General features: G+C 31.6%; 1 protein-coding gene across 3 annotated transcripts in view; it reads right to left on the reverse strand.

The window, feature by feature from the left end:
* The window catches only part of LOC139520772 (small ribosomal subunit protein mS39-like), a 64824-nt gene that overhangs the window by 43976 nt on the left and 567 nt on the right, over positions 1–20281 (reverse strand). For all 3 annotated transcript variants that reach the window (XR_011663956.1, XM_071313704.1, XM_071313703.1), the window contains exons 2-14: positions 16677–16726; positions 13679–13733; positions 12811–12856; positions 12058–12126; positions 11536–11655; positions 9415–9538; positions 8700–8838; positions 6958–7045; positions 3814–3880; positions 3186–3268; positions 2605–2752; positions 1965–2024; positions 759–836 (exon numbers count right to left, since the gene is read on the reverse strand). Coding sequence is in view for 2 of the 3 variants with exons in the window: in XM_071313704.1 (XP_071169805.1) it covers positions 759–836; positions 1965–2024; positions 2605–2752; positions 3186–3268; positions 3814–3880; positions 6958–7045; positions 8700–8838; positions 9415–9538; positions 11536–11655; positions 12058–12126; positions 12811–12856; positions 13679–13733; positions 16677–16726 (1127 nt within the window). In the remaining variant the exon portion in view is untranslated. The remainder of the gene's footprint in view (positions 1–758; positions 837–1964; positions 2025–2604; positions 2753–3185; positions 3269–3813; positions 3881–6957; positions 7046–8699; positions 8839–9414; positions 9539–11535; positions 11656–12057; positions 12127–12810; positions 12857–13678; positions 13734–16676; positions 16727–20281) is intronic.

Genomic DNA, 20281 nt, shown 5'->3' on the forward strand with positions numbered 1-20281 from the left:
CGATTTTAATTTGTTTATCCAAGTTAAAACGTAAGTTCAATCCGAGATATATATTCGGTGTGTCTTTTCGTTTAATTGACACGTTCATAATGTTTTAATAAATAATACAGCTCACTACTGTACGATTGTAGGTTCACAGTTTGACACCTGACTAAATGATTATCACGAAAAATTATATTGTATCAACAAATATGTTTTGATTGCATATCGATCATTGAAATTAATTAGACAAACCGGTTTTGACAGGTAATAATTAATGTAATTAAGAGTATTGGGACTTCATAATAAGACCGGAATTCGGAATACACAGGGTCCGGTTTACAAAGGGTATTTTAACAAAGACTTTGAATGGAAAAATATGGGACTTTCATTTTCGGCCGGAATGGACAGGAAACCGGTTTATTCAGGGTCCGGTTTAATCAGGTTTGACTGTATAAACATGTTCATATCCTGCAAACTAACAGTTCCCTTCTTACACATGTTACGTACAGTAGCATGGATAAAACCAGACAGTCTTATTTATTCACTAACCATGGGTTTAATACACCTTATCACTATTTGTCAGCCTTTCCTGGACTTTATACAAGTTTCCTTAAAAATTTAAGTTACCAGTGAAAAAATCTAAAGGCTGAAGGAAAAGTGATTGTTGCATGAAGTCAACAGTTTTAAAAGTGTCACAAATTCTCCAGTCAGTTCCAATGATTCCAAATGAAAATAGGGATAAGATCTAAAGTATTGTCTACTGTGTATTTACTTACCATCATCTTTTGAAGATATATCAAAGCTCTTTCCTTGGATATAATCCATCAACTGTGGTAAAAATGGATGCTCTGGGTCTGGAATAATAACACATTAGAATTACAACCTATATAGGAGAATGCTTGAGTTGTCATGCTTAGCATTATTCTAAATATGAAAAATCTGATGACAAAGGAGTAGGTCCAGTAAGACCCCTTTTTGGCCCCAAAATTAAACAGTTTTACCAAATTGTTAAAATGTAAACTTTTAGTTATTTATTGGACAGTAGAATGCTTCTGCTACATTAATATGGGCTGTTTTTGACATCACAATGCACATATATCGGGTACTAGCACCATTAAGTCATGCTAAATTACTGAAATCTTCACAATTCTAGCACTTTAGTCAAATTTTACACGGTTTCTGTGTAAAACGAAAGTGGCCGCATTCGTGTTCATCCTTAATATTAAAATGTAAGTTGTATTTGATAATAATACATAACATATATAAAGGTTGAGGATGAACACGGATGCGGCCACTTTCATTTTTGACAAAAACCATCCGAAAAGTGACATTTTTCGACAAATTTGGTAGATTTTGTCATATTTGAGTTTGAATCGGATCGTTTTTAATGCCTAATCAGTTAAAATCTTTCTCATAAACTAATTGAATCAAATGAAATAGACACTTAAGAGTTTAAAAAGTGGTCAAAATCTTTCGTCAGATGAACCTGAAATTTGAGGCCAAAATCGATCCTTACCGGACCTACTCCTTTCAAGTTCAAGTAACATATTTGTAGGACAAACAGGAAAACAACAGGACAGACAAGATTTTGGCAAAGTAGACCCCACTCTTTATAGAGTGGGCTATAAAAATAGAATGGAGCTAATGTAAACAATAACTTATGGTCTAACAAAGTTTGCTATTATAATATCTATATTAGATTGGATCAGGACTTTAATCTAAGTTCCTCATGCATAAAATATATGTCAAGGTGACCTTATTCCTGATCATGTCCACTACACAACATTAATCTATGACATGTAGATTCATGGATCTGATCTTAAGTTTTGTGTTACTGAAGTCACTGATTAGGGGTGTCATATTCAAAATTATTGTTTGATTCATTTAATTTCCAATCACAAACTATACAAACTAAGGATTATAAATAATTGAAAACTTTACTAATATACATTTATTCTACAATATTTGTTACACGTACTTACTTCTAGAATGGTCATTATATATCAGCTGAATTAGATTTGCATAGATTCCTAATGTAGGTTCTGAAAAAAGTAACAATATAAAAATCATCTCACTACAAATAAAGACTTAGCTTTGGTTTTACATAGGAAAAGTTTTCTTTCAATAACACAAATGAAACAAGAATGTGTCCCAAGTACACAGATGCCCCATCCACACTATCATTTTCTATGTTCAGTGTACCGTGAAAATGGGATAAAATCTCTAATTTGGCATTAAAACTAGAAAGATCATATCATAGGGAACATGTTTACTAAGTTTCAAGTTGATTATTCTTCAACTTCATCTAAAACTACCTCAACCAAAAACTTTAAACTGAAGCGGGACAGACGGAGGGAAGAACGGAGATTGATTTTCTCAATTAAGCCGGTACAAAATAGCAATAACTGCATTTCTTATAGGCAATCAATAGAAGTTGAAGGAAAAAAGCAATGCATTTTGAAGAATATATATCAATACTAACTTCTTGAAGTTGGAATTATTTTATCGTGCTTTAGCCCCAAAATAATACCTTTCTCTTTACATATAAGAAAGTTAGTGATAATATAAGAAGCAAAACTTGACTTAGAATTATAGGCATTCCCTATATTTTTTTATACTCACCTATATTTATAGCTTTCATTTCATTGAGTACAAAATACACCTTCTGTTCTCTAAATCTAGTCATCACTCCTTTCAGGAAATGAAGACATGACTGAAATGTTTGGATATTTGGCTGAACACCACTCTCCTTCATACAGTGCAGGAGATCCTATAAAAGTCATTGAATAGATATAGTAAATTGAGGAATCGCAATAATAACTCACATTCTTTTATGTAATACATATACCTGTTTGACAATTTATCTGAAATCATGAAAATTCATCTTACATTCTTGTTCATTCTATAAAAATTTCATTATAAATGCACACAAAATTTTTTGAATTTACAGTAGTGAAAAGTAAAAAATGTTGTATGATCATGTGTTAAATTTTGTGAAATGCATCTTTGTGCCCTAAAAATAAGCTGCCTAGCTGTATCACAGTAAAATTTCCAATACAAATTACAATACAAGTTTACAGAAGACAGAATCAGTCATTTGGTATACATCCAAAATATTGTCTACCATGATTAACTGGGGACAGTCAATGTAAATAGTTGAAGTAAAGGTAGAGAAGTGATGACAATTTAATTAATATAATCACCACAATAATTGACCATTGTTCTTCTTGATCTGCAGGTAACTGTCTCATAACATCTATAAGGCCATTGTATGTTCTGACATCAACTGCAAAACAAAATCAATAAATGCTTATGATGTTTCTGCATGATATCTAATCTGAAGTTCGGTCTTGCATATAAGAGTGTAGGTTGGCCTGGTTTCACAACAGCAAAATTGAGTAATACATGTACTAGCTTGCTTTGAGCAAATACATCCATTCTTAATAATGTTAATATTGGTTAATTACTGTTTTGTTTGTATTTGTGTTTTTGTTATCTATTCAATAGATTCTATTTTACCAATTACACAAGTTTTGCACTTTTCTTGAAATAATTTTTTTTTCTTGTATTTTCTTTTAAGTGCATTTTTTAAATCATTTGATTGAAGTTAAATGGGGTATGGTTGAGATCTAAAACAAAGCAACATGATGATGTGCATGTCTTAAGTCAGAAATCTACTCAGTTATAGACAAAATAGCCATAAACAGATTATACATGGTCTTTCAAACTGGAGGATGTTTCTATGCCTCACCACATATCAGGGCTGTTATCCTACAATGAGTTTGAAGCTGAGAAACATCCTCATATTCATATTACAAGATAATAGTTCACCTTCAGCTTGTAATCCTTTTTCCCTCAATTCTTCAAAAAGTTGAAGTGCTAGCTCTACTTCCAAATACTGTAAAATATAACATATATTCTATTGGAAGAGGCTTATGTAAATTAGAAACACAAACAAGATAAAAAGCCAAGACTGTCTATAAATTTCGGTTCTAAGCATTGTGTATGAGTTTCGTAAAATTTGCATGAGGCAAACTTAAGTTATGAGAGTGTGGAAATGAAAATGGCACAGACCCTAAATAGTGCTCTTCTGTTATAAATTCCAAAAGCCGTTTTTAAATAAATAAAAAACAAGAATGTGTCCATAGTACACGAATGCCCCACTTGCACTATCATTTTCTATGTTCAGTGGACCATGAAATTGGGGTCAAAACTTTAATTTGGAATTAAAATTAGAAAGATTATATCATAGGGAACATGTGTACTAAGTTTCAAGTTGATGTAACTTTAACATCATCAAAAACTACCTTGACCAAAAACTTTAACCTGAATTTCGCACTATCATTATCTATATTCAGTGGACCATGAAATTGGGGTCAAAACTTTAATTTGGCAGTAAAATTAGAAAGATAATATCATGGGGAACATGTGTACTAAGTTTCAAGTTGATTGGACTTCAACTTCTTCAACGAACAGAGGCACAGACCAGAAAACATAATGCCCCTCTACTATCGTAGGTGGGGCATAAAAAGGTAACTCTTACTTAATTAACTTAAAGTTTCAATGCTGTCCTTAACTTTCCTAATTATAAATACAGATATTCATAACACTGATCAGATGGAATTGGAACAAGAGGCTGTCACAACGACAGCAAACCGGATTTATTAACATTTATTTGTGTCCTGGCAATATCACAAGAACCATTACTGATGAATGGTGAAAGTGAAAATCGTCAATATCAAATTTGACCTCCATTTTGTCATCAGTATCAACATATTAAAATTTGAAAAGCTTAGATTGAATGGTTCATGAGTAAATGCAACAACCTGAATGGAAACGCCATTTTACGATCTTTCAAGAACCATAACTCCTGAATGGTAAAAGTCAAAATCGTCATTATTGAACTTGACCTCTATTTTGTCATCAGTAACAACATATTAAAATTTCAAAAGCTTTGGTTGAATGGTTCATGAGAAAATGCACGGACACAACGGGAAAAACCATTTTTCAATCTTTCAAGAACCATAACTCCTGAACGGTAAAAGTCAAAATCGTCATTATTGAACTTGACCTCCATTTTGTCATCAGTAACAGCATATTAAAATTTCGGAAGCTTTGGTAGAACAGTTCATGCATAAATGCACGGACACGACTGGAAACTCTATTTTTCAATCTTTCAAGAACCATAACTCCTGAACGGTTAAAGTCAAATTCGTCATTATTGAACTTGACCTCCATTCTTTCATGAGTAACAACATATTAAAATTTGGGAAGTTTTGGTAGAACAGTTCATGCGTAAATGCACGGATAACTCCATTTTTCAATCTTTCAAGAACCATAACTCCTGAACGGTAAAAGTCAAAATCGCCATTATTGAACTTGACCTTCGTATAGTTGTCAGTAATAACATATTAAAATTTTAAAAGCTTTGGTTGAACGGTTCATGAGTTAATGCACGGACAACATTTGATTGCCGCCCGCCCGCCCGCCCGCCCAACCGCCCGCCCGCCCGCCGCCGTACATCCCCAAATCAATAACCGACATTTTTGTCACAAAAATCCGGTTAAAAATAGAAAATTCAGGTAATTTAAATAATGATATCAAGGTAAATTAAAAACCAATTGTTCAGAGAACCATTGATGGTCTTTCCACCAGTTAAGACCATTTTTTATACGAAAATATTAAAATTTGGTTTTAAATGTCAATTGTACCGTCAAATGACAGCGTATTGAACGCTAATTCCAAAAATGTATGGTTTCTATGGAAAAAGATATAGATAAGGGAGATAATTGTTTACTTCCGGTTTAAACGATGTTATTTCCGGTATAGTTTGATAGTTTAAGTGACACTGATTCCAAAAATATATGGTTCTATATACTTTTTCATTAATGAAGTACAAAATATAGCTACTTCCGGTTTACAAAAGGTCACTTCCGGTTGTCTTTTTCTAGATCACATTGCTTGCAACCTAATTTAAAAAGTCCCAAGTCTTGATCATGTATACATATGAGGTAAAAGCAAAGGTCAAAATCTAGAACGTTACATTTACCTATGACCTTGAGCTCAATTTCGAGGTCATCAACCAAGGACCTCAAATCAACAGACTCTAGGCCTCTACTATATATAGTTAATGAGTTGTATTACCTTACAACTAATATTATATATAAAAGGGGGCAAAACTGGCATCAAATGTCTACCTACTATTTCGACTAAAATCTACGTGTTACCACATGTCGCAACTAACAATTTAGTAAAGATAATTTGTCGAAAAGTTATACGGCTTTTGAAAATGAGTGAAAATAAGCCAAAATCAAAATTTATAATATGACCTTGACCTTTGACCTTGACCTTATTTTCATTTTTTTGGACCAAGGACCTCTAATCAAAAGACCCTAGGTCTCTATCACTTATGGTTTACCAGTTAGAAATGCAAATTCTTATATCAAACATAAAAGGGGGGATAACTCTCATATGGAATCTATATACGGCTTCGGTCAAAATAAAACAGAACATCCTGAGGATATAACGAGCAATTTGGAAAAATAAATTTGTCGGTTTCTTATACGGTTGGGAAGCCTTAGAGATAACAAGAAAAACAGTGTTCGGGGAGATAACTCTTATTTGGGAAAGTATTCGTTTAAAACGAGTTGGTTTCAAAAGCGTATAAACTGTTCGATATCATATTCCAAAAATTCAAGCGACATCTTGCGAAACAAAAAAACAGCGAAGGAAAAAAATTAGGCGGAAGAAAAAAAAAAAAAATAATAATAATAATCAGAAGAAGAAATCCAATAGGTCTTTCCACGGAAAAGTGGAAAGACCTAATAAAAAAAATAGATCTCAAATGAATGGTCATTTTATTGTATAAATATATAAACCTAGAAAATTTCAAATGAAAAATTTCATCATTGAATAAAGGATGGTGTATTATCAATCATAAATTACATAATTACATACACAGATAGGTATAATTACCTTAGTCATGCCTTTGATCATTGCACAGTAAGCTTCTGAAGTCTTCTCTTGTAGGTCATTAAATACTTTAACTGCAGGTCCATTATCTCTGTAAGTTTTATGCAATAAAATATATTATAACTTATAAAAGCAACAAATAAATTAATCAAAGAGCAGATTGCTCTGAGGGATACGATTGCCATTGTTTTCATTGACACATGTTTCTGTTATTTTTAACTTGGTGTGTACTGGTTGACACACGCACACAGTATATCTGCGTTATGGAATTTCCTATTGCAGATTGACCACAAAGAAGATATGTATAGCTGGATAGTATTATTTTCAAAACTAATTCAACTGTGATTTGGTGCAAGAACGTATATTAAATGTTAATTAAACGACCTAGATGGTTCTCCATTTCTTTATGAGAGTACAATATCTAATATCAGTTTCATAATGGTGACATATAAGAAAAACTTCACTTCAGTTCTTATATGACAGAAATAGATTTATCGGAATTCAGACTCGGAACTCTTGCATTTTATCAAAACTGGGTAATTCCCTCTGACGTGTTTCTAAATTTATAAAATTACTAAATATAAATACTGCTTAGTTCTGATTTTCCGTGTTGTTAAAAACACGCATATAAGTCAAGGGAAATATCAAACATGAAGATTATGAGAAGAACATTATAGGAAAGTTGTTTAAGTTCAATCCTTTTGTTTGTTTTTACCTTTTAAAGCAAGACAATCATAAGAATCTGAGACGTTCCTTAATGTTTAGAATAAAAGGTTGACGTGAGGGCATGGCCCAAGTCTACAGATTGCTTGAAAGCAATCGTATCCCAAAAATAAGTAAGGGTGCCGCGGAACCCAGTGTCTCACCTACTTTTGCTGTTAATCGCAGGTTCAACAAAAATAAGGAAAAGAATCAATAAAAATATTCCTCACTATACTATCTTTTGATTCTAAGAAGCTTCTGTCAAAGTTTGGTAAAAATACAGGATAGTTTATGAATCTAATGTATTAAATGTTAACTGGAAGAAAAATACATATAAACAGGAACAAAATTTTAACAAAATTATAGATACTAGTTTTTGATCATAAACAAGCGTCTGTATAAGTTTGGTACCAATCCAGGATAGTATACATGGTATAAGAAAGTTATCAAAATTTGAAAAGCTTTAACCACAGTGTGAATGTTTTGTTTCCTGGCAGGAAAAAAAAGTCCATTTATAAGTAAAATACAGAAGGAGGGGGAGGGGGGGCTGAAATCGATTTTTTTTATACAAAATTTACTTCTGGATACTATCTCAAGATCATAAACAAGCTTCTGTCCAAGTTTGGTACAAATCAGGATAGTTTAAGAAAGTTATTTAAAAATTTCAAAAACTTTAACCACAGAGTGAATATTTGTGGCCGCCGCCACCGCCAGAATGTAGGATCACTATGTCTCACTTTTTCGACTAAAGTTGAAGGATCAACAAAAATGTTGAAAAATAAAATAAAAATTCTTAACATCTTGATACATAACAGACTAGTTGACATTCATTCATTCATTTTAATTTTATTGTTTAAAATTAAAAACATGGAAACTGGTTTGTTTCTGAACCAACATTCAAGTTCTACCATCAAACAGAATGTAGTTTTTTTTTAGATAAATTGATTCTATCTAGATTTACTTTTAAATATTGTTTATTTCTCTATATTTATCACAAACATACAATATACTTTCATTTATTTTTATTTTGACTTTTGTCTTACTTCCAAGTTTTATTGAATGATCTTTTTTCAAATAAATATCTCAGATCTTCTGGAGTCTTTTCTTCTGGAGGATCATTGGAGTTATAATAGGCTAGAAGATTCAGCAGGGAGATCTTTGTTTCTTCAGATAGCTCAAGGTCTGAAAAGAAAGTTAAATTACCAGCAATCTATAGAATCATAAAAACTTCTGTTTAGAATACCATTCATCAAATGTAAAGGAATAAGAAAAGATGGAAAATAGAACTGCGAGTGAACTGACAACAGGATATTCCTGCCCTACAAATTCTATTTTCTGGTTAATTGCAAGCTGAACTGCAAGTTGGACTGCATTTATTTATTAACATCTTCTGACAGGTTGTGTTTTACAACTGTCCAGCAACTTACATTTAAGATGAGTTGTGTTTATGAGAGACTATACTACACATATTACAATAATTTAATTTTGAATGTAACACGTCTTCTGATTTGCTGACGTTATTTTGTTATTAGCCCATAGACATAATTTAGTCATGTGACTGTGACATCATCAACGTTTTTTCATGGTGTTCTACGGTTAAAAATGGAATTTTGAATTAAATTATAAGAAATTACTCTAATATTTTTTCTGTCTATTCGAAATAACATAAAAAATGTGGTGCACACCGTTAAATAACCTGCTACGCGCGTTATTCAGTGTGCACCAATTCTTTTATGTTATTTCTTCATAGACCTATACCTTTCTCTTGAATCTCATTATACATATCAATAGCATCCTTCACACTTCTCATTTCTATCCTCTCAATCAAAGCAGTTTCACTGGGTTCAAAATGGTCATATTTTATCTTCTTTGGCATCAAATCCTTAAACAAAACAAAAATGTTTAATTCAAGTTTATAGAATTTGAACAGCCACTAAATGGGAAGCAACTCATGTCAACTTAAGGTAGCACAATACAAAGATTTTTTAACTTACAATCTCCAACCCTTAAAATGCTGTTACTTTCTTAAAACTGCATACAAATTAATAAAATTTGTAAGGGTTCCGCGGAACCCAGTGTCTCGCCTATTTTTGCTGTAAATCACAGGCTCAACAACAATGAGGAAAAAAATCAATAAAAATATTCCTCTTGTTACTATTTTATGATTGTAAGAAAATCTAAGTCCATTTGAAAGTAAATTACAGAAAAAAACAGAGTAATCTTTTTACAAACTTTACTTCTGGATACAATCTTATGATCATAAATAAGGTTATTTCCAAGTTTGGTACAAACCCAGGATAGTTTAAGAAAGTTATTTAAATTTTAAAAACTTTAACCACAGAGTGAATGTAATGGTTCCCTGCAGAAAAAACTAAGTCCATTTATAAGTAAAATACGGAAAAAAATGAATTTTATTTTTACAAAATTTTCTTCTGGATACTATCTTATGATCATAAACAAGCTTCTGTCCAAGTTTGGTACAAACCCAGGATAGTTAAAGAAAGTTATTAAAATTCTAAAAACTTTAACCACAGAGTGAATGTAATGTTTCCCCGCAAAAAAAACTAAGTCCATTTATAAGTAAAATACGGAAAAAATGGAATTTTATTTTTACAAAATTTACTTCTGGATATTATCTTATGATCATAAACAAGCTTCTGTCCAAGTTTGGTACAAACCCAGGATAGTTTGAGAAAGTTATTAAAATTCTAAAAACTTTAACCACAGAGTGAATGTTTTGTTTCCCCGCAGAAAAAACTAAGTCCATTTATAGTAAAATACGGAAAAAATGGAATTTTATTTTTACAAAATTTACTTCTGGATACTATCTTATGATCATAAACAAGCTTCTGTCAAAGTTTGGTAGAAATCCAGTATAGTTTAAGAAAGTTATTAAAATTTCAAAAACTTTAACCACAGAGTGAATATTTGTTGACGCCGCCGACGACGCCGACGACGACGGAATGTAGGATCGCTTAGTCTCGCTTTTTCGACTAAAGTCGAAGGCTCGACAAAAAGAGGTATATATAGATAGATAAAAGATTAATCTTTTAAATGAATGCAACATTTTTGTTATGCAATCATTATGTAATCAATAATTATGCAATTTATGGCAAAATCTTGGTTAGTTCACTTGAATGAATTTAGCTCTTTCATCTCTATACCTATACATGAAATTTTAACGAAATCTTAATCGACACAGCAGGAGCTACAAAAGGGTGTCTCAAATTATCTCTATCGTATTCCATTCTCTCATAAATCTGTAATTAGTGTAAACATCCTAACCTTATAAAAGTAGATAATGTTTGATAAGGTGTAAAATTTGATCTAAACATTCTATCCTCAATTTGAGACATCTTTTTGTAGATAATGGCTCTAGGAACAACATATAATAAAATCAACCCTCTTGGGGTATCCATGAAGCAGCTAATTTCAATTGAAAGTGGAAATTTCTTTTAAATTTTGTAGACACAGCTAACATTATAATTGATTACATAACTGTTGTATAATACTAACATTGCATTAATGTGAAAGAGTAATCTGTAAGCTATCCATAAATACCACTTTAATAAATTTTCAAGCATCGTAAAGAAAGTTACAGCATTTTAAAAATAGGGAATTGGAGGTATAAAATCTTTGTATAGTGCTACCTTAATTATAAAACTTTGAACAAAAAGTAAAATCACAAAATACTGAACTCTGAGGAAAATTCAAAACGGAAATTCCCTAATTATCAAATGGCTAAAAAAAAATTTATCTATTTTTTTTTAAGTTGGAATTAAAGATCTGGTTCCTATGTTGTATCAATTGTTATTTTTTTATGAACATTAAATTATGGACAAAAGTGTGATGACATCTATGTCTGTTTATTTAACATACAGGAATGCCTGGAACTGATGCTTCTTCATTGAACATATTAGTAGAGAATATGCCTGGTAATCTATCAACAAAGTATCTAGCTGCTTTCCTCCCACTACTCTTGGCTAACGTATATATTTTCTGGAATAAAGTATAGCAAATAATTTATATAAATAGGAACTGCTTCAATATACTTTCTTCCTCAAATACAAGAGTTGAAATTTTAATTCAAACTAATGTCATTGAATAAGGCAATGTAATCAAAAAACATTTTTCTCTTTTTCAGGTTATAATTTTTAGGTTCAAGTGTGTCTCAACAGACATAACTCAGTAGTTTTGAGAAGAATGTTTTAATATTTTTTATAAACAATTTTTTTAATGACCTATGAGTGAGGTTAACTAAAACAGTTCTTTTTCATAAATTAAAATTCCTTGGTGGATTACATGGGGTATTATTAATAATGTACTGGTAATTAACAAACACACAAGTGTCTTATCATGCTTTAACTAAGAAGAAATTATTTCTGTTTTTGTTTTACTTACTTTTTCATTAGCTATTACAGGGTAAAGATGAGGATCATCTACAAACATATAGTCTGGAGCTGTGGAATCCTGAAATATATGAAAGAAATTCTGCTGTGAAATTTCTTAATATGATTTTTCATTCAAATCAATCAAACATTTCTGGGATCTGAGATTGTTTCTTACTTTCTATTTTTTCAATTTGAAGCTTGATTTCAAATATCAAGAATTATTTGCAGAGAAAAATTTGAGAAATTTGTTAATGTGCTTGAGTGTCACATTTGGAAGAATTTACATGAAAGTGGCAACCAATAATTTTTCAAATGATATAACTTACCAATATGAAGCTTAGTACCAAATATAAGTGTGTACTTGATGTTTTAGTACTCTTTATCAATCCTATTGCATTTATATACCCAATATGCATGTAAATATTTGATTAGGTTTGGATTTATCAAACCTTATTGACAAAAAAGAAATATTTTAAAATTGATTTGAAGCTTACAAACAAAAAATTTGAATAGCTATTCTACAGAACTTAGTTAAAGATTGTTCTGTAAATTAAAATTGACAAATATGAAAGATGGTTATATTTGAAAGAGACCTCACTTTTGATCATGTCAAAATCTTAATGAGATTTTTGGCAAAGCTTTCTTAAATTATTTTATATTATATGTAAATAAAGACAAGCAGATGACCAATCAATTGTATACCACAAAGTTTCCTTTTTGTGTGCTTATTTAAATTAAGATCGTAAATAATAATAATTCTCACCCTCTGGACTGTTGCTGCTAAACATTTCAATACTGTTAATTCATCCCTGAAATAATAAGTTGCAATTTTTTCACTGCACTTGCAGTTGGTATTTGCTCAAAGTGAAAAGATGAACAATGATATAACAAGAAGTTGAAAAATCGGTATACAGCCAACATTTGTATATAAATGTGTTACATGAACATAATATTTATCAACCAAAAAATTGAAATTCCAAATGACTGATCCACATTAGACCAAAATAATATGCCAATCCCATTGCTTCTGTAATGCATTTCATTATTTCAATTGAGAAAATATTTCATTAGAGATGCAGTAAATGACTTTTTTGTGTTGATTTTTAATACAAATGTCTTCATTGGAATTAAAAGCTTTTGAATACTGGACATTAAGGTATCATTTAAGGTAAAAAGAATATAATACAGTTTGATAAAAAAAAATAACCATGAAAGGTCATGAAGGTGTTTATTGACAACTTCATTCATAATGAATACATTGTCAACATGATTGTAGATCTTGTGTTGCTGATCATTTTTTGCTTTTTGAAGTTTGTCTATCTTTTAATTCTTACAATGTCAAACACTGAAATAATCTGAACTCACATATTTAGAGCAAAAGAAAATCTGAATGAATCAAGTCCCCAAATATACAATTTAAAAACTAGATTACCAAAAGAACATTCAGAGAAAGTTTTATAACATTTTTCCAGTAGTTTCTAAGGAGAAGACAAAGTTTACAATAGGCAATGATTACATTAAACACATGTTTGGTGTAAACTCTACTAATGATTTTTTTAACGACCATGACTGGCGATAAAGTCCTTGCATGGTCAGCGTAAAATTTAGATCGAGTTCTGTAATGCACATACCTTTTCTTTTTCTTTGGAAACACTATAGGTTTTCTGTTTTTAACTTGATGCACATCTGTAATGATAAAAACAGTTTTCTTACTTTTTTGTCATTTCATTAATCGTGCATATAAGTTTGCTGATTGGGAAAAGTTATATTGTACTGAACAATTTCTGATCCTGTAGAGATACAATTACTTTATAACTATTCCCAAACAGCAAACATTGGTGCCAAATTCCGTCAAAGGGGATACAGCATACTTTAATCACAGTTTGATGTTCTTATAACCTGAGAAGAAAAATCCAAACACTTCAATCATAACCTTCCTTCTTGCACTGTTAAATTTGTTTAGAAATTTGCAGGGCAGCTAAGATTTTAATTTACAATTACTTCAAAAGTTTACTGGTAAAAAATACAAAGATTGAAATGTAGTTAATGTATTCACAATTTACGTAATTTAATGTAAAAAATGTAAGAAAAAATTCACACACCTAATTAAATGGGCATTTAAAAAGTCAGAATGTGAATATATATGTTCAAACTCTTTTAGGTCATTTTTTAGTAGCAATAAACAAAAAAACTATGTCAATTGGACATGCTTTGATACTATATATGCCCTTGAATTTTTACTAGATAACATTTTTGTTCACTTTGGGGATTCCGTATATCGTCAGATTATCGGAATTCCAATGGGGACTAACTGTGCACCACTTATTGCGGACCTGTTTTTGTATTGCTATGAGTTACAATTTATGACAAAAATAAGCAAAGACCCATCCAAACAACATCTGATAAACAAATTTATTACATTGGTTGCAATGAATTACATTGATTTCCCAGTTAGATAAAAACCGATAATTTCACATGTGAAATAAACATTATTATTTCACTCTCTGACGTCATACAACAATAGGCGTTGTCAAGACGTCGATAACGTCGGATCAAAACAAATTGTCAATGCGTAGGAAAAAGATATAGTTCCTTACATTTTCTACATGAATTTCATAAAAAAAAAAGGCCATTTGCCAATGTAATAAATAGAATAACTAATCGCCGTATTTGAATATCAAAAATAAGACAACTTGTGACCGAACGCCGCTATGGATTAAACTCGTGCTGCGCACTCGTTTAATCCATGCGTCGTTTGGTCACGCGTTGTCTTATTTTCGATATTCAAATACGGCAATTAGTTATACTATAATTAATAATACTTTTAGATATTTGGATGATATTTTGGCGCTCAATAATGACGACTTCAGTATGTATATTAAAGAAATTTATCCTGTTGAACTTACTTTAAATAAAGCTAATACTAACAATGACCACTGCCCTTTCCTCGATCTTGATATCTATATCACTAACGGAAAGCTGAATACTAAAATTTATGATAAAAGAGATGATTTTTCATTTCCTATCATTAATTATCCATTTTTAGATGGTGATGTTCACTTGTCACCATCTTACGGTGTTTATATATCTCAACTTGTACGATTCGCTCGTGTATGTAACAATGTTTTAGATTTTAACGAGAGAATTTTATGTATTACTGAAAAATTATTACACCAGGGTTTTCGATATCACAAACTAGTCAAAACATTTACTAAATTTTATCATCGGTATAAGGACATCATTAGTAAATATAGCTAAACATGCAGACTTCTTATACGTTCAGGTATTTCACATCCAATTTTTTATGGAAATATTCTTTATAAAGCACAAACGTGTCAGTATTCACCTCAAAAACTAACAAAACCTTTGAATAGACATATTAAGAAGGGATATAGTTACGATACTGTTGTCAGGTCATTAAAGATTGCATATTTTGGCGTTAATATTGATTCACTTATAGGGTCTTTGCATCGGAACTAAACACATTTATTCAAAAACCAGTTGTTGGCATGACACGGGTTATGTTCTTCTCATATATGTAATGATGGTATGATACTAAACCCCTAACGGGAAGGATTGTGCCTGGGCCCTGATGTTCATATGATGAAATCATAATCTTTCAGTCAGTTTAATTGAAGTCTGGAGCTGGCATGTCAGTTAACTGCTAGTAGTCTGTTGTTATTTATGTATTATTGTCATTTTGTTTATTTCCTTTGGTTACATCTTCTGACATCAGACTCGGACTTCTCTTGAACTGAATTTTAATGTGCGTATTGTTATGCGTTTACTTTTCTACATTGGCTAGAGGTATAGCATGTATAGGGGGAGGGTTGAGATCTCACAAACATGTTTAACCCCGCCGCATTTTTGCGCCTGTCCCAAGTCAGGAGCCTCTGGCCTTTGTTAGTCTTTTATTATTTTAATTTTAGTTTCTTGTGTACAATTTGGAAATTAGTATGGCGTTCATTATCACTGAACTAGTATATATTTGTTTAGGGGCCAATTGAAGGACGCCTCTGGGTGCAGGAATTTCTCGCTACATTGAAGACCTGTTGGTGACCTTCTGCTGTTGTTTTTTTCTATGGTCGGGTTGTTGTCTCTTTGGCACATTCCCCATTTCCATTCTCAATTTTAATAATTAAAGTACAACTGCTTCACATACATGTAAATTATACTGCTTTCTTCTTCATAACAATTAAAGTTTGATTTAAAGTTATAAAGAGAAAGTTTGTATAAGGTTAAATTTTCTATAATAAATTCAGATTTCAACAAAAAGTAGTCTTTTTATATAAATTCCTTATCAATACTTTAAAAACTTGGGAAATACATGACTTATCAACATGTTGATCATTGTAAATAAAATATAGCTATATGGTGAATTTCAGGCTATTAGCCATTGTATAATTGTTCATTTTCAAAATCCATGAGGTTTTTTATTTAAACATACCGAATTCAAAGGAGACATTGGAAAATCATTAAGATGTACCTTTATCTTAATATAGGCATAAACAAGTTTGATAAATATGATTAAATATTAGAGAGGGGTTTTGTCACAATGTGAATATTTGCTGATCATCATGTACATGTACATGTAGTAATAAATCACCAATCTACAAAAATGCATATTACCTGTAACACCTGCAGTCTGAACACATCTCTGACAGTGTAACAATGGTGATCTGAAACATAAATATTATAGGTTACCACTGTGTGCTGAGGCATAACACACTATATATATACCAGATGCCAACCAACAGCCAAAAGTGGATAAACTGAATTGATTTGGTTAAATTTAAATGAATGCCATGGGGGAAATGATGTTGACATTGTATTTGTTTAATTAAAACATAGTTACATTTTTATCATTAAACTTACATTGATTTTGTTACAATCAACTAAAACACATCCCAGGATCATTGAGACGCAACTTGGGAATTTTAGCTGTATAAATAGTTGGATAGCAATCAAATTGATTTCTCATAGAGACTAATATTAAAGGAAGGTGTAGTACAGAATTTTAGTATGCTTGAACTTCAAAGCATGTAAAGATTGATAATTTGCTATAAACATGTTACCCTATCATGCCTATGTACATTTGCAAGAAGCTCTTAGGTCCTTATGATACTTTTTTACTATTTGCGGACCATATCAACAATGCAAAAATGGTGGCATGTTTTTTAATTTGGTCATCAGATCTTCAATGAACCCATGGCTAATTTCCAGGGCCTCAAGGAAGATTAGTGAACATGGTGAATGCTAATTGAGTCATCCTCTTTAAATAAATTCATTACATGCTGACATATTATTTACATGTACATTGTAGTACATTTTTTTACATGTACATCTCTCATTGGATGATGCGTTTATCTTCAGGTACTGGTTTTTAGATTTTACTATAAACAAACCAAAACTGCCAGCTACATGTACATGTGGCCTAGCTGCCTAACAGTAGCTCTTAGGTCCTTATGTTATCTTGGCCTATTTGCAGACCATTTGACAGAGTTTGTGAAAACGTTTTTTGACCCATCAGTCGTGGGACTAACATAGCAAGATTATTTGTCAGTCCTACAAAATTTTAGCCAGTCCTTAAAAAATCTGTCAATTTTATCCTGAAATAAAAATAATATCACATTCTATCGAAAAATAACTTTATTATTAAAAGTTTTATTTTTCAAAGCCACAGACAAATTAACAATAAAGGACCAGTTCTGTTCTCTTGATTGTTCTTATTTAAAGTCATCTTTGCTTTCCATTTCATCATCTGAATCACTTTCGCAGTATTTGTTATCTCCATGTAAGGGTTCAATCGCCGATTGTTTGCCTGGTATGCTACATGAACAAATTTAGAAGGCCACGTGTAGATCGCCACTTTGGTTTCAGTATGTTTATAATAGGAAACCAGTACTGGAAATTAGCTGCAGGTACATCTGGTGACCGATGTAAACACGTACTGGAATAGTTGTGGTACAACTACATTTTGTAATTACCCCTAAAAAGGGCACTGCAGCAGCCGTTTTTACATCGGACACTGGGACCAGAACTAGCTTAAAAAAACTGATCCAAGCCTCTATTTGATCGACAGGACCAACTATTTTCCCGAACTCTGATTTGATAGGGACTGCTGCTAGGGATCAAAATTAAGCTACCTACTACATGGAGGGTGGTAAAGGGTTATTTTCGTGCAACGTGATCGCCGTTTTTTATTTCACGTTCAACTTGATTTTACTTTTTTATTTGACGTTCAGTCGTGCAAGACGGGTGCCTCGTTCAACATGTTCTGCTTGTTTAATTTAACGTGCATCGTGCTTTTCAAAGTCTTATTTGGCGTGCTCGGTATTTTCAAATAAAATTCAAACACTTGGCAGGGATCCTCAAGAAATACTTTTTTAAAAGCCGTAAACCAATTATATAATAAATGTGTATACTAAATCGGGAATATCAAGTAAAACAAAGAGTAAATATATATACAAGAAGACAGTGACTCAGTCACAAAAGGTTCAAATAAAAGTATTTATTTTTCATGCAACGTTCATTACAGAAATTATTTCACGTTCAACGTGAAATTATGTCTTATTTCACGTTTTTTTCGTGCAAGCACTCCCCCTTTACCACCCTCTACATATAGTCCACCCTACGAAAATCACAAAAAGTAAAAGTCACTTAAGTGGCTCATAAATGAAGAAAATAAGCAGTCTGTTTATTTTTTACAGAGATGCAAAATTATAACATCTATCTGTCATAATCTGCAGACTGAAACATTTAAGGTTCATCATAACAAATGGACAAATATGACTGTATTTTCACCTCAAAAACTAGTCTGTGTACAGACTTACCTATGCTGTTTGGAAAGTTTTAATGCCTAGCATCCACTAGATATATAAAAGTTAAATGCATTTTGTGTTAAAGAAAGATAAAATCTTTTTTGGTTTTTGCTGGGCATTTTTTTTTCCTTTCTGCAGAAGGTGTAAAAATAAACACCTGAATTACTTTGATACTGTCCACTCACTGACTCAGATGAACTCTTTAACTCACCAGTAGTTGTGAAGATACCTTTTGTCCATGTCAATTAAGGACAATCAAAACAATACAAACCGGTTTTTTACCTGAGGGAGAATCTCATAGTAGTACCACAACTTACATGTAGTTAATTTTCAGACCTTTTGCATGAAGGAAAAAAAATGCCCATCAAAATCCAAAATAGATTTTATCTTTCTGAAACACAAAATGCATTTAACTTTATTATATCTAGTGGATGCCAGGCATTAAAACTTTTCCAACTTCACAGGTAAGTCTGTACTCAGAGAAATTTTTGGCATGTAAATACAGCCATATTTCAGGAATCTGATGTACAGTAGTTGTCGTTTGTTTATGTAATATATACGTGTTTCTCGTTTTGTTTAGCCTCACCGGACACAATTACGAACGATTTTTGAACTGTGATTAATATTTTTTTATGTAGACTACTTTTCTTGAATTGTTCATACCATAGAATTAATGATGTATGAAGTCTTTCCATTTTGCATCATATCCCACATAAATTTTTATTCACGTTTGGATACTTTAGTAAGATTTGCGTGACCTTGTTTTACGGGTCAAGAGAGCCACATATGGACGCAATTCCGAACAGCACTATATTGATATATCTTGCAGAAGAAATCAATGACAACAGTCTAGATTGATAAAGCATACAATAATCTTTATCTCATACACATTTTCATAGGAAAATAAAATGCACAAGTTTGTTTTTTACTTCAATTACTTCAGCAGTGGTTGCAGACGAAATGTCGGTCATGTGTAAAGAAAGATTTCTGATTTTTTTTGTTTTTGTGTAAGTTTAGAGCACTAAATTCAAGTTTATCCATTTCGGTGGTGTACTTATCATTCATCTATGAACTTTTTTTATATAGGTCAACATTTTTTCGGAGTTCTCTGGACTTTTCGATAAAATTAAAATATTTTCATTTGACCATAAATAGGGTCACAAGAGTCTAAAAAACGTCAATTGTGGGGTTATTTTGGGCAAGATAAAAGGCATCACGCATATGAACAGAATCAGGAGATATTTTTCTTTCTATATATTAACAAAAGAAGGCAATATGCACTTACCTTTATGTTTTTTTTTATATAACTTGCAGGCCAAATTGCCGTTCTTATAATATTTTCAGAATGATTTTGTCATTGTCATCAACATTCACCAAGTGCATATAAATTGTAATATCATGAAAACAAGGGAA

This window comes from Mytilus edulis, chromosome 4 (assembly GCF_963676685.1).
Source record: "Mytilus edulis chromosome 4, xbMytEdul2.2, whole genome shotgun sequence".
In the NCBI taxonomy this organism is placed as follows: Eukaryota; Metazoa; Mollusca; class Bivalvia; order Mytilida; family Mytilidae; genus Mytilus; species Mytilus edulis.